General features: G+C 39.2%; 2 protein-coding genes across 10 annotated transcripts in view; one reads left to right on the top strand and one right to left on the bottom strand.

The window, feature by feature from the left end:
* Positions 1 to 10,091, top strand: part of CSRP2 (cysteine and glycine rich protein 2) — an 18,598-nt gene extending 8,507 nt beyond the window's left edge. For 2 of the 5 annotated variants that reach the window (XM_082419135.1, XM_082419134.1), the window contains exons 2-7: positions 1,793 to 1,905; positions 2,929 to 3,049; positions 4,627 to 4,795; positions 8,293 to 8,422; positions 9,098 to 9,191; positions 9,785 to 10,091. In XM_082419135.1, the coding sequence (XP_082275261.1) occupies positions 1,870 to 1,905; positions 2,929 to 3,049; positions 4,627 to 4,795; positions 8,293 to 8,422; positions 9,098 to 9,191; positions 9,785 to 9,861 (627 nt within the window). In that variant the 5' untranslated portion in view covers positions 1,793 to 1,869 and the 3' untranslated portion in view covers positions 9,862 to 10,091. Of the gene's footprint in view, positions 1 to 1,792; positions 1,906 to 2,928; positions 3,050 to 3,086; positions 3,947 to 4,626; positions 4,796 to 8,292; positions 8,423 to 9,097; positions 9,192 to 9,784 lie in introns of those variants that run through there. The other 3 variants (XM_082419137.1, XM_082419136.1, XM_082419138.1) reach the window with 2 other exon arrangements.
* The window catches only part of ZDHHC17 (zDHHC palmitoyltransferase 17), a 137,404-nt gene that overhangs the window by 22,233 nt on the left and 89,852 nt on the right, over positions 1 to 25,319 (bottom strand). For 3 of the 5 annotated variants that reach the window (XM_082418986.1, XM_082418989.1, XM_082418990.1), the window contains exons 13-16: positions 24,848 to 24,941; positions 23,879 to 23,962; positions 22,501 to 22,658; positions 21,734 to 21,828 (exon numbers count right to left, since the gene is read on the bottom strand). In XM_082418986.1, coding sequence (XP_082275112.1) covers positions 21,734 to 21,828; positions 22,501 to 22,658; positions 23,879 to 23,962; positions 24,848 to 24,941 — 431 coding nt within the window. Of the gene's footprint in view, positions 1 to 1,911; positions 2,436 to 15,623; positions 19,017 to 21,733; positions 21,829 to 22,500; positions 22,659 to 23,878; positions 23,963 to 24,847; positions 24,942 to 25,319 lie in introns of those variants that run through there. The other 2 variants (XM_082418988.1, XM_082418987.1) reach the window with 2 other exon arrangements.

The following is a 25,319-nucleotide window of genomic DNA, read 5'->3' on the forward strand; positions in this document are numbered from 1 at the left end:
TGACTGCAGTGATGCATCGCCATGTCCAGCCCTGGAATTGAGGGTAGAGTCACACCCTCTAAACTAGTGCTTCTCAAACTATCTGTGGTAAAGGACCATTCTTTTTCTTTTAATTTCCAAATACAGCCTGATTATCTGACTGTCCTCTGTCCAACAAGATGAGTCCACTGATCATGCTGTTGATTGTTGGGGCGTAAAATTGTAGGAAACTTTCTAAACGCTTATCTGAATGTTGTCTGGGATTGGTAGCCAGCACAGTGGACTGTCACCAGGAGACCACATTTTAATAAGTACTTCTCTAAACCACGTGTGCCAAGCAAGAGGACGGTTGTGCTTGCCTGGAGAAAATCCGGGGAAAGTATTACCAGAAGAGGGGCCAGAGAAGGCTGTGTCCCAGAAGGATGCCCAACACAGTGGTTAATTCTGTAAATCTTTCTTGTGTAAAGACCTCATCTCAGTGTTTAGGAAGTCATTGTGTTCTGGATTGTCGAAATGGCGTAGGATGGGCAAGTGGGATAGGAATTTTCTCCACCCTCCTTTTTATCTTAAGGACTGAAGATTCTTCAGCCTTTTGCTTAGCAGCTGTCCTTGTCCCTTTTTTTTTTCTAGCCAGACTTGAGTTAGTAAGGACGTCTCAGCCTTCTTAGCTAGCTGTTTACTAGAGAGGCAGAAGCTCATCCAAGGAGACGCAACAGCCAAGGGCTGCAAATGGCACTCAGCAAAGGGAAGTCTGGAAATGATGGTGGGGATGAAAGGAATTCTTCTACTGTGTTTTTAGATACCACTCAGGGCAGGTCTGACATAACACGCTGTCTCTGCAGGCCAACTTTCTGTACTGGCAAAGGCACTTGAGCACATTGGCCATTCAGAACTAGGTGTTTTAAACTGGGTCCATTGCGAAGGAGATGAGAACACGTTGCCCTACATCACAGCAAGACAGCCAAGGATTTAAACTTCGAGTTCTACCCCCAGGCCACATTGCTCAGAGGTTATTCTGACACAGTCAACAAACAATTCATTTTGCCAGGAAGGCAACTTGGTAGCCTATTCTGTGTGGACGGACCAGCCCACCAGAGAGGGAAAACCAACCGTCGTCGGCTGGACTTCAGGACTCTGGATTAGTGAAGCACAGAAGCTTAAATGATAGCCATCTGCATGGGTGTTTGTTGTGGTTACTGCCAGGCTCCCGCCATGCAGTGTGCCAGTCAGAGAAACAAGTGTTTATGCTATAATCTCTCATAACTTGAGCAGAAAATATACAACTTAATCTTGCCGGGCCGTCCAGCACTTCCCTCCTCCCTAGAAGTGTGTCATAGCTCGTGTATGTTCTATGGTTAAGAATTTGGTGATGTTACAGTGAATGAAACATGTAAAAACCTCCACCCAAGTGTAAGTTCTTCAGCTGAGCTTTAAACCAGTTCATTACGACTGCAGGGTGGGCGTGGGCAGCATTTGCCTTTCCCCTCCCTACACTGCTTTCTCAACTCCCGTGGATGCTGGCGGCAGTTTGTTTTGTGCCTGGCGACCTGCACTGTTGTACTAAATGCAGGTCCTTTGTTCCGTAGGAGAAAAAAACCTGTGCACGACAAGCCCGTTTCCTAGTGAGGGCTGTGATCTGGGAGGTGAGACGAGGTCACTTTGGAGGAACGCAGGTCTTCTGAAGATGTGGCCAGGGAAGGTTATAAAGAAACCAACGCTGTCTGCTGTCCCCTGGGTGTAAAAAGCCCTCCAGGGAGCGTGTAAGACGTCTCGTACAGTAGGGGCCCGTCCTAACGATTGTGTCTTCCTGCAGGATGCCCGTCTGGGGAGGTGGCAACAAGTGCGGGGCGTGTGGGAGGACCGTGTACCACGCCGAGGAGGTGCAGTGCGATGGCCGGAGCTTCCACCGCTGCTGCTTCCTGTGCAGTGAGTCTCCCCCGCGCTCGCGTGGACAGAACTCGGGTGTCAGGAGCTTCAGCTCACCGATTTCAGGAATAAACTGTGGTCTTGTTAACAAAGATGATTTTAGCAGCCCCAGTGGTTTCTGTCTGTCTGTCCCCATGGACAGTGCAAGCGCTCAGCCTCACAGCAAGGACAGCAGGGGCGACCCAGACCCTCGGCCTCTGGGCCCCTGTAGCGCTTCGCCTCCACTTGGCACCCCCTGTACTTCATCTGTTGTCACGTCTGTCTCCCCCGCTTCACCGAGACCTCGGGGTTGTTTATAGTCTGGCACCCAGCACAGTTCCTGGCACATCCCAGGGGCTTGGCTCCGATTCCTGAACGAACGGCTCACTCCCCATCCACGCCAGCTTTCTCGTTCTGGCGGGGCTCCTTCTCTTTGAAACCTAACTGGCTGGTTTCTCGCCACACTGTTAGTTGAAATTCACATGTCTAGAAGCTCAAATTCTGTCTTCTCTGGTAGTGAATATTCAGAGTTATTTCTTGTTATTGATGTCCTAAATTTGAGGGAAAGGAACGTAGGATATGAAAATCCCATAGAAGTAGATGGGGAATTACTGCTGTTTATAGAGAGAGAATTACCATTGTGGCTGGTACAGACAGGAGGTAGACCACGAACCAGCACGTGGGCGTCTGCTCCAACGATGGTCAGTACCTGATAATGAGAGAAAGGGAACAGGAGAGAAGCCCCCTCTCCCTGGCAGATTCCTTCTCAGGACAACCAAGTCTTCAGTCTTAAAACAGGAGAGTAGCCGCTTCAGGAAGCTCAACATTAATCATCTTCTGATTCAAATGACAAAATTTTCTCGAACAAAGGATTTGTTATGTGAGGAACCCACCCATCCGTGCAGCTCTCCGCTATATCTAGAGTACTGTGCAGTGAAAATTACTGTTAGAAACTGCCTATGTTAAAAAGAAATCTGGTTACACTAAGGAATAATCTTCAGAAAGAGTTTCCCTCACAAATTTTAGTTGTCCTTCTCCTTCTAGGCACCAGCATTTAAGGCGTCTGGACCTTTTTATACAGCAACTGCTTTGCAGACGACCAGAAACAGACAACAGAGAGTTGCAGTTACGAAGAATACAAATACAACATATGAATGTTTGCTATGTACGCCTCCATAATAGCTAGCATTTCTCAGATTTGGTTTAACCATTTCTTCTCTTAGAAGTTAATTTTTTTTAAAGGAATCCGTATTTTTCAGCAGCTTTGTAACCAAGAGAGTATGTGAACAAAGAGGAAATGTAAATACTTGAGAAATTGTTCTTAGTTTCCTCCTCTAGGTTAAGCCATGATGTCTACACCGTAATCAAGTCAGTGTTTATTAAATGTCAAGGTCTTTACTGGTCCTCTTTATTACTCCTTCCTAATATGTGCCTCTGCTGACTAAAGCCTTTTAAGGAAATAATTCAGAGTAGTTTGCAGACCTTAGGAGAATTTACTGCAGAGAATACGGATAAGGCCTAGGGGGAAAGGGGTGGTTCTCTAGTAAAAATTTCATATATTTAAACTTGCTCTGGTTAATAAACATGTGTTTAAAACCAGTTTTTCTATTTATTCTGTCTGTTAAGGGTGTCTGTTCTTCAGCAGTGTATGATTTTAGGTTAACTCTGTCTTTAAGCAGATATATTTCAGTACTTGAACCTCAACAGCAAGGTTCAAAGTAGATGATGTCATTTCTGTTCTACCAGAGAAAACTTCAGTCTAAGATAATAGAAACTTCATCATTTAACTCTACTCTGAAGCAGCCAGCTAGTCGCCTTTCCCGGCCCTTCTTTCTGTCCTTCCTCTTTTTGCTTCTCCCTCTCTTTTAAATAAGGGGTGGGAGGAATCCCCTTTTCTACTGCACTAATCTCGGGTTTCCTGCTGCCCGACTGTGCTTCCAGTGAGCTCTCTCACAAGTCTTTTTTTTCTCAAGCTTAATTGAAGTCTTAGAAAGTGAAATAACGTCTGGATAAAACATGATGACATTTGGCAGTTTTATGAAGTGGGATACGTGGAAATGTGGTAAGAAATCCATCAAGAAAGAATGTGTGCTCCTTTGGGACTGAAGGGAAAACAAATGCAGACTTTAAACCACTTGACGATTTTCAGACATACTTATCACTGCTGGAGAAGCCGGTGGTAAGATGAAAGAAGACTGCTTTTTCCCTTCTAAACTAGTGATGAAAACTAGAATTCTGGATTTAAAACCGTTTTTATCCCTGGGGGTGCTTTTGGGGGAGGAGGGGCTGCAGAGGCAGCTCGCTCAAGGCGCTCCTACCCTTTTGTTCTTTAATACTTGGATGAAGGGGACGAAAAGATTGAGTGTTGAAGGTTGGGAGCAAGGGTCTTGGGCGCAAAGTGCTAGTTTTGTTCCTTTTGTCCGTGTAATTATAGACATCTTGGAAACTTCTCTCCCCCTTGCCTGGGAGGCAGATCCTACTAAACAGTTTGAGGCTTCAGGATGTTAAAATTCGAATGTATTTCTGAACTGACCATCATATCCATGGAGGAACGCAAATTGTCCTCACACGTAGCGAGCCGTCCAGGTGCTCTCCAGTGGCTTTTGGGAACCAGAGAATAAACTAGGAATGTGAGAGAGCCTCTGCCTTTACCTTTTCTAGGCCCTGTGTCAGCGCCACCATTGTTCTAAGGAAAAAGGCAATCTTTGGCATATTTTTAAAGTCTAACTTTTTCCCCCTCAGTGGTTTGCAGGAAAAATTTAGATAGTACAACAGTGGCAATTCACGATGACGAGATCTACTGCAAATCCTGCTATGGAAAGAAGTATGGGCCAAAAGGCTACGGGTACGGCCAGGGCGCGGGCACACTCAACATGGACCGGGGCGAGAGGCTGGGCATCAAGCCCGAGAGGTGAGTCAAGACCACGTGACCTTCAGGAAGGCATGGTGGCAATTCATGTTGCTTGGTGAACGGGAATCTGGGAGTTTCCAGATTTTTAGCTTGAAAGAATCAAAGACAATGACTCAGATTTTCTAGTATAAACTAATGACTGTTCTTTAAGCTTGAAATAATGGACAGTTTTGGACCTGGCAAAGTTCTTATTGATTATTCCAGTGATTTCCAGCCCCGGTTTATAGCATTATGAGGTGTATCAAGGAGTTGTGATGTTCTCAAAAGCAAGTGGTTTAAATTTACTTCCGTTTCACAGCACTTCAAAGACCAGACATCATGAAATCAAACGATGGATAAATGTAGTATCGGAATCATGAGATGCATTTCTCATGTGCAATTAAGCAGTCAATGAAAATTCCTCAGTCAGTCCTTCCATGTAAGAATGTTTCCTCACCAAGAAATTACTTTTCTCTAGCTTACAATTCTTACTTAAAAATGGAAATTATTTCCTGTATTTGATTCTACGAGAGGTTAGTGTTACTAAATTTTAAAGGTTTCGGTACCAAAGTAAGCAAAGTGCTAAATCTGCTAAACTTCACTTAGTAATTCACGCTGAGACATAATTTCTTCATGTGGAATTTAATTCCTATTCTTGACTCACTAATTCCCTCATTTGAACTTCACATTTTTCACATCCATTTTATACTGAAGAGGCCAAAATTGTGTAATACGCCAGTAAGATGGCCTTTCCTTGGACAAGGCCATTAATTGTGCCCTTATTGTAGACTGGACACCATGCAATAATATATGGTAACTCATGTAATCCTCACAACCCTATAAGGTAGGGTTTCCTATCTTAATCAAGAACAAAGTGAGACAGTGAGAATTAAGTGATTTGCCTTAAGTCACACTGCTAGTTAATTGTAGAGCCTGAAACTTAACCCAGTGTAACTCCAAAGCTTATGATCTTAAGCACAGCGCATTATGGTATGCCTGAAATAACGTCTGCTGAACATTTATGTTCATTCTATATAATCTTCACAGTAACTGAGTTACTTTGTCCCTATCTTATAGATAGGACACTAAGGCTCAGCTCACACAGGTAAGTGGCAGAGCCAGGATTTGAACTTTTGTCCTTTTGGCCCGCATACTTGTGCGCTGTCCTGCATCGAGGTCCACCACTCTGTTGTCCTGTTTCTTCCACACTCACTTTCTGAGCCGTGGTGCCTTGCTGGGCATCGGTTGTATGAGGGCTGACTCATTCATTGCTGCATGCCGTCACTTGCAGGACCGCAGCTTACCTCTGACTTTGTTAAAGTTCATCGTTCTTGTTCTGCTCTCCCTTTCCAACTTGTTAAAAATCTATTCTTGTTTCCCAAGATTTTATTTCAAACACATAAACCTGTACACGTTCCCCCCAAACAAAACTCATCCATGACCCCAAAAGTGAATCAGTAATTGTGGCCATAGTGTTAAAGTCACAAAGACCAGTGGCCCCTCCTCTTTATCTACTCCTGCTTCTCCATATTCTCCAATAATTAGCCAACCTTCTATGCTGGCCTGTGTTGATCTGTGTCCTTGCCTCTTCCCCTTCTTAGCCTGGCCACATGTTACTCATCCTGCAGGACCAGGTGTAGGGATTTCCTTTTCCAGAAGCCCCTCTTAATGACTGTACTCTGGGAGCACCTGCAGTCTGGGCTGCCCTTTTGGCACATGGTCATTGTGAAAGTTATGGGGACCAAACAGCTTCGGGGGGATCTCTTGAAGAGGCAGCACTGAGTGGGCAGAAACATCTTCATTGAGGCAGACCTGCATTTTTTAGTTCAGGCTCACCAATTTACTAATTCTCTAGCCCTTCAGCAAGTTATTTAAATGTAAGCCCCTATTTCCTCATCTGCCATATGAGGTAGCAATTAACCATGGCTTCTGAGGTTGTTGGAAGGGAGGTGGGAGATAATCCATATAAAGTTCTTCTTAATATGATTGGCAGATTTGGAAATTTTTCTTAGAAAACTCCTAACTGCAAGTGTTGGATATCATTGTGAATAGCTTTTAAAGATCACTTTTAAAAGTAAGTACAGGTGTCCCTTGGTATCCATAGGGGATTGGTTCCAGGACCCCCACGGACACAAAATCTGAGCATGCAAGTGCTATGTAAATAGTTGCTGGCATGTGGCAAATGCAGGTTTTGCTCTTTGGAACTTTCCAGAATTTTTTTCTCGAATATTTTTGATCCAAGGTTGGGTGAATCTGTGGATGCACAACTTGTGGATAAAGAGGGCTGACTGTATATATACAGTGGGTTGTGGAGATTTTTTAAAAAATATGCCCATATTAGGGACAATGGAAAGTTCAGTCCTGTGAATTAGTACTGGGAATTGGTATTTGTTGCTTAGAATAAGATTTCCAGTGGCCACATCAAACATGATTCAAGAAATGCTGTATATTAAACAACTTAGGTGGAAGTGTAGAAAACCATTAAATGACTAAAAAATGGATATAGTGGAGATGAAGATATTAAAGATACATGTAAAGTTTGAATAAACTTTTATGAAAAGGCAGTATTCCTAAATTAACACTTTATTTTAAATATGTATGTAACCTATTTAATAAAATATAACTAGGATGAAATTGTTCTCCTAGTAGGAAAAATTGACACTTAGCTACCCTTTGCTGAGTGCTAACTCTTGTTGTCACATCTTATCTGCTCAACCTACTTGTAAGGCTTTAGGAAAGCCTTTAAATCTTTTCAGAGCCTAGAATGGTGTTCTGCATGGTAGGTACATCTACATATTGAATGGAAAAAAATTACAGAAAGTGAGAGGAAAACAAGGTTTACCTAGTGACCTGTAAATAGTGACAAAAACAGTACACTATACAGAGAAAAAGATAAACAGATCACAGAGTAATAGGCAAACTTTCTAAAATATTTTCCCATGAAAAATGTAATTTACTCATACTTTCCCCTAATATATTGGGGAATTAAGTAATCTGTAAAACATACTTAATTTTCCTAGTTACTGCCTAAGTCAGCTGACCTATGTGCAGAACTTAACTGCTTAAGTTACTACTGATTTTTTCTATCTTCTGTGAAGTAAAAAGCTAGCTGATTCCAGTGGTAATATAAATAATAATAATAATGATATGAATGTGGGGTGAAAATATGTGCTATGGTAGGTTTTCATAAAACACAGCATAATTGTTTAGTGGAGAGGTTAGCACTGGAGATTCAATGAATTCTGATGAGTTTAGACTCAGAGGGACAGACATTTAAGTTTGGAGCCTTGTCTGTCTTTTTGTAACAATAATGAGCCCATAAATAGGTCAAAATAATAACTGGCCCGCTCCTGATATTTATTTCTTCTTTCTTCTTTCCCCTGTACTGGCCTGTGGAGGCCTCCAGCCAAGGGACAGTATAGCAATTAAGTCCCAGAGTTCTATTGTGTCTGCCTTGTAAGGCTTATAAGGGCCCTTTGGAAAATCTTGCCTAATTCCTTTTCTCCCCTTTCCACAAGCGTTCAACCTCACAGGCCTACGACAAATCCAAACACTTCTAAATTTGCTCAGAAATACGGAGGTGCCGAGAAGTGTTCCAGATGTGGGGATTCTGTGTACGCTGCCGAGAAGATCATTGGAGCTGGAAAGGTAAAGTGCCGTCTTGAGTTAATAGCAGCGGATGACTCCTCTCCACTACCTTTCTCCCCCAGGCCCCTCCGCAGCCCACTCAGGCGCTCTGCCTTATAAATAAATGCCTTGAATTAAACTTTTTCTTAATCGAATTTCCATCTGAATCATTAATTTTTTGAAGTGATGCCCTTATTTGACAAATCACATCTGTGTTTAAAAGAACCTTGTTTTCATAGGGGGCGCTCCTGAAGGTGTTAACTGACAAGGCCAGGCTTAACAAACCTGGACTCTGCAGGTTCTTCAGTGTAGTGAAAGGGAAAAAAACAAAAACAAAAAAGCAGTGACTTAGGGCACCTGATGCTAATTTGGTTTGGAGCAGTCGCTTAACCGCTTCACCTCTTTGAGCTGCAGTGTTCTCAACCGTAAAGGAGGTGGTCTTCAAAGGAGCACACAGGGCTTGCGGCGAGGTTTCAGACAGCTCTCAGGGAAATGGCCCTTCCGTGGCACAGCTCCAGGTCCAGGTCTTCTGTGGATGAAGTCTGAACTCAGCCCTTTTGCAGGCAACCAAGCATGTAGAGGGTCCAGTTTCAGCCTTCTGGTTGGGGCTGCCCCACAGTAGTCAGGAGACTGTTTTGGGTTGATCTTCCTGAGCCACTGTGCCAGCATCTAAACTTACTCATTCCTCTCTTCCAGCCCTGGCACAAAAACTGCTTCCGATGTGCCAAGTGTGGGAAGAGTCTTGAGTCAACAACTCTGACTGAGAAAGAAGGTGAAATCTATTGTAAAGGTAAAATTAACTTCAGTTATTGGTGTCCATATGGGTATCTCACACTGGCTGTTAGTGAAGGAAATGTCACTAGCAGGGGGAAAAAAAAAAAAAAAAGGACAAAAAGCACTCTGAAAATGGGGAAGAGGTGGGATAGTGCCACTGGGTATTTGAAAATAAAAGATCTAGAGATGCTTACAGATGACAGAAAAACCACAGAACATTTTTGATGATACAGTAAGTTAAGTTCCTGGTCATTTAAAACTCGCCTACAAATAAAAACAAACAATAGTCTTCTTTCAGCTTAATGTTTTAAGCAAAGCATATGGATATATGAAGGTAATAGACAAATATAGAACTTGTCTGGCCCGATGTGCATACTTGTAACTCAGTTGGGACCATGAGCTGAACACTAGGGAACCAGAAGACTCGGACTTACCTTTGCAGCTTTAACATAGTTATTATGTGGCACATTCTACACCTTAAATAAGTTGAACTCTTCTTGGCATAGCCAACAGCTTTTTCAGTTTACGGATGTTTGTTGATACATCAGTCTTAAGCAATGCTAGCAAAGCTTAATGGACTTGCACTAACTCTTCCCTTTTCTTTTGTAGGATGCTACGCGAAAAACTTTGGGCCCAAGGGATTTGGCTATGGCCAAGGAGCAGGAGCCCTTGTTCATGCTCAGTAGAGGTGCAAACCCAGAACCAAGATCACACACTGAGAAGCTCTACATAATCTAGGCACAGATAATCTAACACTAAACTACTGTGAAATTCTACCAGTACTTAAGTACTGTACGTTGCCCTGTACTTGGATAGGCCAGCTGGCTAGTAGGAAGAGAGCACTATATCTTTTCGCTTTATTCATCAGCATTTCAAGAACCATTTCTTTTACATTTTAAATAAAACTTCAGCTTAATTTAGTGTTCAGTGTCTTTCAATTAACCTTTTGGAGGAGTGCTGTGATGTCGGTTAGTGGTAAATCATCTGGGTCCCCACCTTCATTTTTATTGGTTAAAGAGAGTCCACCCCATTATGCGGTTGACTCACCAGGTTAATGTTTGCATTACAGCTGTTGGAAAAGATGGCTCTCTCTAAGCTGGCAAGTGTGCCTCAAGAGTGAGGGTTGCTAGGCACCAGGCCCCACCATTCCGGCTCTTCAGAGCTGGCAATTAATTCAGCAGTGCAGAACTCCTGCCTGCCTGCCCCACTCTAGCTCAGTGGTTGCTCTTCTCTTGTTGGGAGCAGTTTCCTAAAGCATGGCTCCTGGACAACCTGCACTGGAGTCACCCGGGAGTATTACAAGGCAGATTCCTAGGCCCCAGAGAAGCAGAATCTCTAGGGGTGGAGCCATAGAAGCCCTCTTAACAAGCTTCTCAGAAAGGTACGCTGACCCAGGGTAGGCACACTGTTAAAACACTTAAAAATTCTTTTGATTTATCTCGATCTAGAGATCATTATAAACAGCTACCTACAGACAACTATAGAATCTGAGGCTCAGTGTGACTTTTTAAAGACTCCCCACTCTCATCTGATAGTGAATTACTAATCCTGGAAACTGGGTTGAGGATTTGTGTTTTTCTCACAAATCTCAATTCTGCAAAATTAGCAAAAGAATGCTGCATTGTCCTGGCACATTCAGCTGGCTCAGGGAGAAAAGGAGTATCAGACTATATAAGGTATATTTTCATTATTTCTCCAGAAACTTCTAGTTCATTACCAGACTCAATCCAACCCTTTATTTTTCAGTGGCAGGGTGTGATATTAGTCTGTAATGTGTATTTGTTAAATTGAACCAGCCTAATCTGTGAATACATCTTAATCTTATATGACCTCAAAAGAAAAAAAAAAAAAAAGCAGCAACATGGTGGGAAAAGGTCAGTTGAGGGTGTACCAGGTGAAAGAATTCATGGTTATTTATATCATAGCCTTGAGTACTTCACATGTTCCGTAAGGCAAGTTTCACCGTGGGAGAGGGGAGGGTCTTTTTGGTAAGCAGGCTGGGGAAGTTAACAATAAAGGAACTGGGCTGAACTGAAGAAGATTTACGGAGTAACTTCTGATTCATTCTGTGGTCGTTTTAAACACATGCACAAATTCTTTGACATTCCAACAAAAGATGGAGTCTAATTCCCCTTTCTCTGAATAAGGGTCAACCTTAGTGACTCAGTTTTAACTAACAGAGTATAATGGACCAGGCTAGGTTACAAAAGACAACACAGCTCTTGCCTGCCTCTTTCTCTTGAGATGCTTACTCTTGGAACTCAGCCACCATGTTTTGAGGAAGCCCAGACTACATGGGGAGGCCACATGTAAGTATGAGAGCCATAACCTCAGCTAAGATCTTCCCCATCAGCCAGTATCAACTAACAGACATGTGAGTGAGTAAGCTTTCAGGCTATTCCAGTCCCCAGTTTTTGAACCATCCCAGCTGACACCCAGTGGAGCAAAGTGAGTTATGTTGAGTCCTAAATTGCAAATCTGTGAACAAAAATGCCTTTTTAACCACTAAATTATTCAGTGCTGTAGATAACCAGAATGTTGTAACTGTTCCCACACAGAGCCAACATTTCCCATCCTACCACGTTTCCCAAATTGTACTGGAGATGCTAATAGATATCCGATAGGAAAATACTCTACATGAAGTTGCCAGGTACCCGGTAATTTGAAATTTCTGCCTGATAAAGTTTAGACCCCCCCCTTTCAGAATTAAATTTATTCTTAAATTGGGAGCCATGGCAAAACAGCTACTCCAAAACCATAAAATTAGCTTCCAGTGGTTCTAGGAGTGGAAAAGGGAATTTGGCCTTGGGCAGGCTCTGTTCTGGGAGGAATCACTTTCATCATTTGGAGGTAAGTCAACAGAGTAGCCCCAAAGTAATCCAAATGTGATATTAAAGTGCTGCATGGTAAAGAAGTATTTTTGTTTTAAAAATGACCCGCGCGGGCTTCCCTGGTGGCGCAGTGGTTGAGAATCTGCCTGCTAATGCATGGGACACGGGTTCGCGCCCTGGTCTGGGAAGATCCCACATGCCGCGGAGCAACTAGACCCGTGAGCCACAAGTACTGAGCCTGCGCGTCTGTAGCCTGTGCTCCGCAACAAGAGAGGCCGAGACAGTGAGAGGCCCGCGCACCGCGATGAAGAGTGGCCCCCGCTTGCCGCAACTAGAGAAAGCCTTAGCACAGAAACGAAGACCCAACATAGCAATCAAGCAATCAATCAATCAATAAATAAAACTTAAAAAAAAAAAAAAAGACCCGCTTGGGATATTTTCGGCCCCCTGTGGTGGTCTGGTATATTTAGGGAGGACTGCTGGCAACTATAGTTCTAAAAAGTCTTCATGATCAGTTAAGTTCAGGGAGCGTTACAGCCGTCTATCTATGTTCGTGCAGATTCACACTGCATGCTAGCAGATTGAAGGCCCTGAGATCTTGTAGTTGAGGCGTCTGTTTTAACTTGAAGAAAGCCTTGCACTGAATTAGTTGTCCATGGAGCCACGGACAACTCAAGGAGCACTGGGAAATGACGGCCTGGACTACTGGTTCTCAAACTTTTTGATCTTGGGAACTCTTTACATTCTTCAAATTACTGAGGACCCCCAAAAAGCTTTTGTTCATGACAGTTACATCTATCATTACTTTCCATATATTAAACAAAAATTTTAAAAAAATGTATTAACTCAGACTTCCACTTATAGTCAAGTTGAAATAACAGGAACCAAATTTACCCTCTCACTTGAAACAAGCAAAACCACAGACTAATTACATGAAAAAATATGGTTTTGAGAACTACTGACAATAGGCAACAAAGGAGAGTTACGGAGAAAATGAGGTCTTGGGATTTTGAGAGTTTCCAGGCTATAGTCTAAGGAGGGAGAATACAGAGGGAGCTGGAAGGCACCCCAAGTTGAGGAGACAGAGCTGAGGGTCCAGAGAAACCAGGGCAGCTAGCGTTGGAGGGACTGGAGAGAGCTACACAGAGAAAGAACCCCAGGAATTCGTAGAGCACCATCCAACCGCCCCCACACCTTGCAAGTCTTCAACTGTGTTCTGATTGCACATGCATGCCGGGTAAGTACCCAAGATTACGGAAAAAAACACCTGAAAGATGTAGAGAGAATGGTGTCTGGTGCTCATATGGAGCTGGGGATAGTGCCTATTCTCACCAGTGAGATTGAGAAGTGTGACTCATGGAGCTTTGGATGGAGACCTCAGGTCTTGCCTCAGTAATGGGGAATAATTAACCCTGAACTGAACACTGCTCTGGTCCTGCCTAACAAATCTTGCTTAACAGCAAAACCTGAAAGGATCAAAGTTTCCAAATAATTGCATCCCAGAACAAAGCTCTGGAATTTTTATAAGAATAAAAAAATACTCAGCACTCAATTCATAGTGTCTGGCATCTAATCAAAAATTACCAGGCATGGGGCTTCCCTGGTGGCGCAGTGGTTGAGAATCTGCCTGTCAATGCAGGGGACACGGGTTTGGGCCCTGGTCTGGGAAGATCCCACATGCCGCGGAGCAACTAAGCCCGTGAGCCACAACTACTGAGCCTGCGCCTCTGGAGCTTGCGCTCCGCAACAAGAGAGGCCGAGACAGTGAGAGGCCCGCACACAGCGATGAAGAGCGGCCCCCGCTCGCCGCAACTAGAGACAGCCCTCGCACAGAAACGAAGACCCAACACAGCCAAAAATAAATAAATAAATAAATAAATAAAAATTAAAAAAAAAAAATTACCAGGCATGCAAAGAAGCAGGAAAATACAGTCCATAATGATGAAGAAAAATCTATCAAAACCAACCCAGACCTGACATACATGTGAAAATTAACAGGTAAGAATATTAAAACAGTTAATTATAACTGTACTCTATTTTCAGAGAGTTAAGTAGCAATACAGAAGATGTAAAAATGGTTCAAATAAAACATTGTAGGTGAAAACTATAATGTGGCAGATAAAAAATACACTGAAGGGCTTCCCTGGTGGCGCAGTGGTTGAGAATCTGCCTGGACACGGGTTCGAGCCCTGGTCTGGGAAGATCCCACATGCCGCGGAGCAACTAGGCCCGTGAGCCACAATTACTGAGCCTGCGCATCTGGAGCCTGGGCTCCGCAACAAGAGAGGCCACGATACCGCGATGAAGAGTGGCCCCCACTTGCCACAACTAGAGAAAGCCCTTGCACAGAAATGAAGACCCAACACTGCCATAAATAAATAATTTTAAAAAAATACACTGAATAGGGGCTTCCCTGGTGGCGCAGTGGTTGAGAGTCTGCCTGCCAATGCAGGGGACACGGGTTCGAGCCCTGGTCTGGGAGGATCCCACATGCCACGGAGCAACTAAGCCCATGAGCCACAACTACTGAGCCTGCGCCTCTGGAGCCTGTGCTCCGCAACAAGAGAGGCCGCGACAGTGAGAGGCCCGCGCACAGCGATGAAGAGCGGCCCCCGCTCGCCGCGACTAGAGAAAGCCCTCACACAGAAACGAAGACCCAGCACAACCAAAAATAAATTAAAAAAAAAAAATACACTGAATAGTACTGATGACAGCCTAGACAGTGCAGAAAAAAATTTAATTGAACTTAAAGACATTAAAAACTATCCAAGATAAACACTGGGGAAAAAAAGAGAATTTTAAAAACTGAATTATCACTGAGCTATAGGACAATCTCAAGTGGCCTAATATACGTGTAACTGGAGTTTGCTGAAAGGGGGGAAGAAATATATTTGAAGAAATAATGACTGAAAAATTTCCAAATTTGATGACAACTGTAAACCTACAGATCCAAGAAACAGCAGCAGCAGCAATGAGGCTTTCTAATGCTTTGGATGGAAATAATCCCTCTTTCTTACTTAGTACTAGAAACACTGCTATTACAAAGTATTTTCCAATCCAAGTAAATATCTGATGACAGAGATATTCTGGTAAAATTTATCTGAGCAAAACATTCATACTCCAATTCAAAGGTAAAAAGAGTTTTCTAAGAGGCACATTTGGTATCCTTGAGTTTATGACTTAGCTGACCTAGATCAAGGGACATTCTGAAGTTTCCACTTGGAATTACAGATTTTTCTATTTTAATAGTCACATAAAGATATTTAATAGAAAACTCTAATACCAAGAACTTTATGAAATTGAAGGTTTACTTTCTGACCTGAAGCTAAGATTTCTTGTCCTGGTATGTACCACTTGTTTCCAATTATCTCTATAAACTCTTAGAACCAGACATCTACATCATAGGTACAATCTACCAATCTGGGAAGGACTGGGGAATCCAGACAAGAAGATAAAGAGGAGAAAAGTACCTAACTGGAATGAAAAGGGAGGGCTTACAGTAGAATTTCCTTTATTATTTATATTTGTTCAAAATATTGTTACTTGAGTTCTACACAGCTCTGGAGGCATTACTTTCAATACAGTAAAATAATTATGAAATGAAAATTAGTCCAATCTGAAAATATTTGTTTAATACCACTGGGTTCTCAATTAAACCATAAACAATCATGTGAACAACAGGAAAGGGCTCCTCCATAATTTTTGCTTTTTGAAGTCCCAAATAAAGCTTTCTTAGTCATGCAGAGTTTCTCAAGTAACTGAGATCAATGCTTGGTAGGCTTCCTTTTCCACTATTTTACTACAGAGTCTTTAGACATACTTACATTTAAATCTTGGAGATTCATACAGTCCTTGAGGATACTAATTAACTCCATGGAATACAAAATTCTTAAAAAAAAAATATTCTCTTATTTAAAAAAAATTCATTACAAACACAAACATACACACACAGAATTAGAGGTTGCTGGTTTTTGTTTTTTTTTTAAAGAATACTACCACCACCTTCTACTTTTGCCAATTTCTAGTCTTGCCACCTGATTCCTAGTTGACCCAGATATAAACATATAGAATAATCTTTTCATATCACAGGTACCACTACCCGTGTTTCACCAATTTCTTGAAGAGAACGGAGCAAAAAACCAAACACACATTTAAGAGTCAATATTTATTCTGATTAATATTTTACAAAATTTTGACAGATTTAATTTATGTAAGGAGAGCTAATTTATTAAACACTTTACAGGTTTTTCTTTCCACAGAGTAACACGTTAAGTAGCAAAATAATACTTGGCACAGTTATAAATAAAGAAAATATAAAATAAAAATATCCATAGCTTAAGTATAATAATGATGCTGTTTTATGCCTATTAATATTTCAATTAAATTCCTGGGAACAACAAAATAAGGAAAAAATTCCAAAGAAGTAATTCATGTTTAGAGCTGAGAAATAAGTTCCTATTTGCTAAAAGTATGCAATGAAGCTGATATGAACTATTCCCCAAAGGGTCACCTTCATACACAACTTTAGAACGGGGTTAAAGTGGTTCCACACACAAGACCTACAAAATAATTAGATGGTACACAGAGGCATGGTTGGCTCCTGACCATCAGACCATTTCTGAGTTATAAATTTCACTGGTACTATGAGATGGCTAGTACTAAAGCATTAACATTGCTAATATTTTCCATGTATACATCTAGAGTTTTGTTTATTTCTATTTAACTGAAAGACATCTCCTTTGCACTGGAAAGAATATTGTACCATAAAGAAAGAACATGGTAACAACACTCTCATACAAACTCTGAGAAAACCACCATTGTATTTGACTGTTAATAAAAATGTATTCGATAAAAACTGCAACTGAGTCATCACGTGAAGTGGCTCAAAATACAAAAAATTAAAATGAATTCTAGCCTTTTATAAATAACTTTGAATTTAAAAATTATCTAAAATTTCCCCCAATTAGTAGTCAAAACTAGCAGAGACATTTGTAAAGTTAACCAATTTTGTACATTCTATGACAAAATGGCACAATGCTATTGCCACCCCACACCCATCTCTTCCCTTTTCAAAAATAAAGTACGTATGCCAATTTTCTAATATTAAAACACTCAAGTACACTAAGAGTAATTTTTTTGATGTATGACTTATGCTCAAAGAAACTACTATATAAAAATGGTACTTGGAAATACTGAACATCAACTATATACATTTTCACTGCTCCTCTTACTAAGGCAAGGGGCGGGTATACCACTAGATTGCTTTAATACCTGTAATCTGCATTTTACAGAGAATACTAATTTTACCAAGCATCAGACATGCAGTGAACTTGCAGGGTATAATGCTTATTAACAGCGATATTGAACATCACTAGAAGCTCATTAATTATCTCCCTTTTCTTTTTGGTTGGATAAAATGAAATGAGCAGCTTTAAATACACTAACACATAGAGACACAAAGAGAAAACTATTTGATAAATTATCTATATGCAGATACGCAATCTTTACACTGGTCTAGGATCTGTCATTGGTCTGACTACCCTTTTCCCACCCTCCCCCAGCCCATTCCCTCTCACAGGTTTCCCACAGGTTGCTCGAACCACAGTTTGCTACAGCGCTTAAGAGGACTAAACCTGTAAACAATAGTTATGGAAGCAGTGACCAACAGTTCACCATGAGAATATGGAAATGCTGCAACAAAAATTGATCAGTGCATCATTTTTGACAATTAGAAAATCTTTCTGAAATTGTTTCAGACAGCATTAACAAATTTCAAAACATTCAATATTGGGAAAATTGAAACAATCTTAGAGATAAAATTCTTTCTGATAGGTCATTTTTTAAAAACCAGAATATACTATTAGCTTTTCTTTTATTCACATGTGCTATATGTACAGAGATCATGCTCCATCTTTAGCTAGACTCCATTATTTTGTCTACACTTTATTTTGCAGTATAGCCATTTATCTCTATTATTGAGAATTTTGCATTAACTTATTTGTTCTGCCTTTTCTTGAAAATAGCTCAACTCTTAAAAAATTGGACTATGTGCACATCAAATTAAATTCTAATTTATGCTTTACGGGATAGTGTGTGCCAGTATACATTCTATGAGGTGTATCATGCACTTAGTAGGGCTTTTAAGTTGAACAAAATAACATGACTTACTATACTCATGCAAGTGCTTTATTATCAGACCATAAAACCTTAGAGCAAGGTTACTAAAAAGTATTTCACTGAACTAGAAATATATCAGCATTGCCAACAGCTGATAGCAATAAAATATTGTTAGCACATTTTTTGGTGAACATTATTTTCTTGTGTCTTTGAAGACATATTACAGTAGATCCCTAATAAAACCACATGATTTTCATCACAGTATTTACATGTACATTCTAACACGTACATAATACTAGTCTGAATCAATTTAAGACAACTTTCTTGGAATTAAATGCAATACTAATAGTAGATTGCATCATAAAATTTAGCTGTATACCATAAATTTAGTTTTAGCTAGAATCAAGCATTTCTGATCAGTATACCATGTCTGTCAACAGAATAAGTTCACTCTTTTTTCATGAAAAATGTTATGAGAACAAAACCAAAAAGTTGAGTATTTTGTGAATTCCCACATTAAGAACCATTAACATTCTTTTTAAGACCTTTATTCTTCCCAGAAGTGGCAGTGTGTTCTGTCCATGTTTACCTTTGTTAATAAAAGTGTTGAAAAAAAAGACTGTAAAATTCACTGTTAGCCCTACATATAGCATGCTATTTGTTCAAAGGATGTGGATTCGAGTGTGAGAGAGACACGGACAGACACAATTTTCAGGCACCACTCAGCAATATGCTTCATAGGATAAAGATGCTGCTACACGAGCTGGTACCCAGATCCTGATATTTGGTCATATTCTATGGTATACTGTCTGGTCCAGTCCACAATAACAGGACGAAAGAGGCCACAGCATCGAAATTCAAAGAAGTCTATAATATTCCTTACACATCCATGGCTAAACACCACCCCCACCAAAAAAGAAAAAGGAAAAGAAAAAGAAAAAGAAAAAAAAGTCTATTAGTACAATAATTTAATATGAGTTTAATATCATTTTAATGTTAAATAAATTTTTTCGAAACTTAAAAACTCAGGTTTCCTGCCAGAAAGAACCTGCTTATAACTCTACAAAATATGTATGCATTCATGTTTCTTCACGGGTCTGATTTTTCTCTTTTGCTAATACAATGGGTTACACAATTATATTTTAAAGTTATTCAAATTTGCATTTCTTTCATTCCTGTGTAATACGCAATTTTTGATAAAACCTTTCCTTGACTGGTGGCTCTTTGGCAAGGAGACAAACTATATCCAAAATTGAGAGAGTAAAAGACAAAATAATATCAATAGCATAAACTTGACAGTGTACCTAAGAATAGTAATTTAAAAAAAGAAATATCAAGGAAAGTTCCCAAAATTTTAGAACTTCAAGAATACCTTTGGAAAAGCAGTCAGTTTTACACCTTATATAATTATTGTGCCTATGGGAGAATTCTCAAAACTACTCAATCGACTCTATTATTTTTGCTTTTATTTAAAGGTTTACATGCTTTCCACAAACATGCAACAATTAATAGCACCATAAAAGCTTGATGGCAGTAGACAAGCAGCTTGAGTAAAATTCAAGGTTTTAAATATTTCTATTATTAGGAAACTACTGTTTCTTAACTTTGAATTGAATGCAAATTAAAATATATATATATAAATAAAAGAACAGGACAGTCTCTTCAATAAATGGTGTTGGGAAAACTGGACAGCCGCATGCGAAAGCATTAAACTGGACCACTATCTTACACCATACACAAAAATTAACTCAAAATGGATTAGACTTGAATGTAAGAACTGAAACCAGAAAACACAAGTGGTAAGCTCCTTGACATCAGTCTTGGTGATGAATTTGTGAATCTGACACCAAAAGCAAAGGCAACAAAAGCAAAAATAAATAAATGAGACTACATTAGACTAAAAAGGTTCTGAACAGCAAAGGAAACTATCAACAAAATGAAAAGGCAACCTACTGAATGGGAGAAAATATTTGCAAATCATACATCTGATAAGGGATTAATATCCAAAATCTATAAAGAACTCACACAACTCAACAGCAAAAAAGCAAACAATCCAACTAAAAAATAGGCGGATGATCTGAATAGACATTTTTCTAAGGAAGCCATACAGATGGCCAACAGACACGAGAAGATGCTCAACATCACTAATTTTTAGGGAAATGCAAATCAAAACCACAATGAGCTATCACCTCATACCTATTTGAATGGCTATTATCAAAAAGACAAGAAAAGCAAGTGTTGGTGAGGATGTGTAGAAAAGGGAATTCTTGTGCACTGTTGGTGGGAATGTAAATTGGTGCAGCCGCTGTGGAAAACAGTACGGAGGTTCCTCAAAAAATTAAAAACAGAACTACCATATGATCCAGCAATTCCACTTCTTGGTATTTATCCAAAGAAAATGAAAACGCTAACTTGAAAAGATATCTGCACCCCATGTTCATTGCAGCGTTATTTACAACAGGCAAGATATGGAAACAACCTAAGTGTCCATCGACAGATGAATAGATTGAAAAAATGCGACACACACACACACACACACACACACACAATGAAATAAAATTCAGCCATTGTAAAGAAGAAGGAAATATAGCCACTTGCGATAACATGGATGGACCGTGAGGGCATTATAAGTGAAATAAGTCAGACAAAGAAAGACAAATACCACATAATCTCACTTACATGGAATCTGAACAACCAAACTCGAGCTCACAGATACAGAGAACAGACTGGTGGAGGGCAGAGGCTGGGGGTGGGGCTGGGCGAAATAGGCGAAGGGGGTTCAAAACGTACAAACTTCCAGTTCTAAAATAAGTAAGCCCTGGGGATGCAGTGTACAGCATGGTGACTATAGTTAATATTGTATTGCATATTTGAAAATGGCTAAGAGAATAGATCTTAAAAGTTCTCATGACAAGAAAAAAAATTTTGCAACTAAGTATGGTGATAGACGTTAACTAGATTTTAGCGGTGATCATTTTGCAGTGTATACAAGTATCAAACCATTATGTTGTATACCTGAAACTAATATAATGTCATATGTCAATTATACTTCAATTAAAAAAAAAAAAGAAAAGAAAACTAGGTGTGTGGAAATTTTTGTGTCATTCAGAGGGCAAATAAAGTAAGTAATTTGCACCAAAAAGTAGCTGCCCTAGAGTCTGGGAAATTTCCCTAAATAATAAATTTTAATCAACTGTATTTTTTAAAATCTTATTTCAATTTTCTGGATACATTCATTTTTGAATGAAACTTTATAAATTGATGGAAAGGTTAAAGAACAAATACTAAACGTTAGTAGGTCAATAAAGTTTGAATTGTATAATCAAGGAAAAAAACGAATATCACAAATTTATATACAGTTAATGTGATAAATACTAAAGTTATGGTGAACTAACCAATGTTTCATCTGGCAGAAATCTTGGTATTTGGTATGTTTTATAAGCTATTTCACACATTGTTAAGTAAAATAAATATTCCCTGTTTCATATATTATTGCCATTCTTAAAGAAAATACTTCTCTTTGATGTACTCACTAGATATTTGCTGAGTTTAGTTAGTAAGGAACTTTATATGTCAAGAGAAAACATTAAATTCATAGATATGTACGTACTTGAATGGGCTTTCAATAGATGTTGTTGTGACTTTAAAGTGCTTGTATCTTCTGGCATTCATTCTTTCATTTGTAGTAATACCTAAACATGATATCTAAGAGGCAAGAGAAAGCAAACCATTAACTCTCTGAATATTTAATATAAAACAAGTTAATTCTCAAGAGGATCAGGATGGAGAGAAAAATGATGAAGTCTGTTTCTGGCTTTCCATCAGGAGATCATCAAGCTGGTTTACACGGTACCATCTGACTCTGTGAGAAGTAGCTGGTTAAACGGGGAAAATATTTAAAAACAGGTCACCTGGCATTGTGTATGTGGAGGCATGGACATTATGTACATACTACCTCTCCATCAGCCCCTTAAAGAAGGAGCTTTTTTAAAAATCCTAATTAAAAAAACTCTTGAATAAATACTGATATTTGCAGGTAATAAAATATTAAAACACACACAAAATTAATGGAACCATCAGTCTAAGCTCACACTTATATCCAATTGGATGTATGTAAACCAGGAAAGAGAAATAAAAAGTTTTGACGACAGTAGTACTGAAAGTTAAGAGTTCATAATATAAGAAGAGGGAGGAGAGGTGGAGAGAAAGAGTGAAGAAGAAAGGAACAGCAAATTGAAAATTTTAACTCTTGAAAATCTTTTAATTACTGAAAAGTAGGAATGGTTATAAAGAGAATACATTGTTATCTTTTAAGCAAGGAGTGAATTTTTAAGAGTTCTCAGCACACTAAAGAACAAATAATGCACTTGCACATACCTGATACATCTGACACATGAGTAATACAGCCACCCACATGAAATGAAAAACACTGTTCAGAAACATCCAAAACATCCAGGGTGAACATGTGGCAATTTGAGTAATATATGTCCAAAATCCATCCTTGGTGTAACTGGTCTCACAGTGGAGTCCCCAGTCTAAAATCAGAGCAGAAGAACTCAAATTTACTCAATAATCATCCAAGCACCTCGTGTGGACATTTGTGGTAGGCACCACTTCGAAAACACGATCCAAGAATTTAACCGATGACTTTCAATGCAAGTATTTTTATACTCTTAAATAATCCCCTTGTATATTAGTGAAAAAACGTATCAAAAGCAGAAATAGAAAAAGCAGCAGGCAATCCTAAAAACAACAAACCTGTACTGTAACGATATACAGTTTTTATTTGATTGGTATTGCATACATATAATACGTAAAAAAGCAATTCCTTTATACAAAGATAAGATGATACAGATATGTGAGACTTCTTTGGAGGGGAGGAACATAACACAAGATGACCTTGGTGAGGGGGGCTTTTTGCAAAACAAAATCTACTCTTTGAGAGCTGCTGCCGTAAAGAACTGATGTTATGAGCAGGACTATGCTCTCTCTCAGGTGTCTTGGGCTGCCAGAAATTAGGTAAAGATCTCTGACCAAATCGTTCTCTCTGTTAATCCCTATTTGAGCAAGTAACCTCCTTTTTCATTAGGGCAATAACAGAGATTATTCTTAATATCTGTGGGAGTAGGAGGACTAGGAAATCATCCGAGACTTATTTTTAAGTCAGCATCTAATACATCTTTGTGCTAAATACCACCAAGCCCTGACGGACAGTAACTAATATTTTCATTTAAATTCTTTCCAAATTATGTTCTCAGTGCAATAAAACCCCATCATTTCTTCTAAGATACTATACCCATATGATCACTGAATGACAACTTATTCTTAACCTTTTAAACATTCTCTAATAGGCAATAATTATACCTTACTCTTCAAAACATTTCAAGTTCTGTGCAAACTTAACTGTATTTTCCCAGCTGTTTGGTAAGAAAGAGCAACTAGCACAATCACAAAATCTATAAACTACTAGAGTAAAGCAAGCATGTGATGTGAAAAATGTTGGTGTTTTTTACCCAGAAGCTTTTCAAAGCCTATTAAAAAGATAATTAACTGATAATTCTGTTTCTTATACTCTATGTTGAACATGTTTGACAGTTCTATATCTATTTTTTCTTTATGCTTCATTGTAGTGAGGTGCCCCAAACCATAATTTTTAGTTAAAAGACATTTGACATTATCGTATTTTTTGTTAATATGGTAAAGCATGAGTATGCAAACACGTGTTTTAAGAAGATAAAAAACTAACTGTACTCACAAGAAATACAACCATAAATCATCCAGCAGATCATAAAAAGCAAGAAGAATAGGTAGCCCATAAAGTATCTATGGTTGCCTGCACCTAAAGAACAAAACAGAAGCAATTTTTTTTAGCTAAGAAAAAACAACTGGAAATACACCTAGGGGTGAGGTAGGGGTGGGGAAATTCCATGAAAAGTGAGATACACCTTGGACAATAATTACATAATTATTTATTTTACAAAATGTTCTTCAAGAAAATAAATGTTTTAATAAAATTGTTAAAATTAAAATGCTTATAATGACACACAAAGATGTAGTGACTGCAATGATATTCATTCAAAAGAGTCTTAAGGAACCAAATAAATCACAATTTTGAGCTTTAATTCTATTTGCCTTGAGGTTTTAATAACCCTATTTTATCTTTAGTTTTATAAACTTTAAAATCCTACTTTTTAAAGGCTTCTCCCCAACACAGTCATACAATATTTGTAATGTTTCCCTGCTGTCCTCTCATAAAATCTCCAGGGCCACGTCTCAGACCACTTAGTTCATTTCCTCAGACTATGCCATTCTTGAACACTGAGATATGTAGAGTTCTTATCTGTCATTCTTCTCTGCCTCTGTACACAACAACCTTTAAATATTTTTTATTGCCTTACTTTCTTTAGTTTAACTAAAAAACAACACAATCTGCCTCTTTATTGATTTCACTGTTATCCAATGGATAAAATAGGAAAGAGTAGGCACCAGAGAGAATTGATAGAGAAATTATATCAATCTTTTCTAGACACTGATTTTATGATGGCTTTTTCCCTCTCTCTTACAACTGAGTTGATGTTTTGCCACTCAGAAAATAACTGGGGGAACGAGGGGCATTGTAGGGTGCTAGAATGAACCTTCTACACCTACTTTAATATTGTACTTCATTAGTTACCTAGAGTAATTTAAATGAACAATATATTTAGAAATTACTAATAAAACTTACCTACACAGTTGCCCACCCATGGGCAATGATGGTCGAATTTTGCTATACAGCGGTTGCACACACCACAATGTTTGGACCTCACTGGTTTCCGTATCTGTTAACAGGCATGTTAAAAGATTATGAAAGGCATTATACCTAAGAGAGGAAAGCCGAACATTTTATTTTCTCAAAATACAATATGAAAAAAACCCGGTATTTTTTGAAAAGGATTATACCAAGGTTTCCAAAGGAATAGAACCAAACAAAAATCACTTTTGTTTAATAAAATTTCAACTGCAACAACAAAGATGAAGAGGATAAGTCTACTCTAAAATATAAATTCCTAAGATGGGGCAGAACCATCAATTCACAAAAATAATTAAGAATCAAAGACCAATTTGCTGTTGCAATGAATGGTACTCTATTTAATTCACAGCCCTCAAATTCCTCAAATATCACTCTTGAGGCTTCTTAATGAAAATGTATTGCAATT

This window comes from Balaenoptera physalus (assembly GCF_965194825.1).
Source record: "Balaenoptera physalus genome assembly, chromosome: 13".
In the NCBI taxonomy this organism is placed as follows: domain Eukaryota; kingdom Metazoa; phylum Chordata; class Mammalia; order Artiodactyla; family Balaenopteridae; genus Balaenoptera; species Balaenoptera physalus.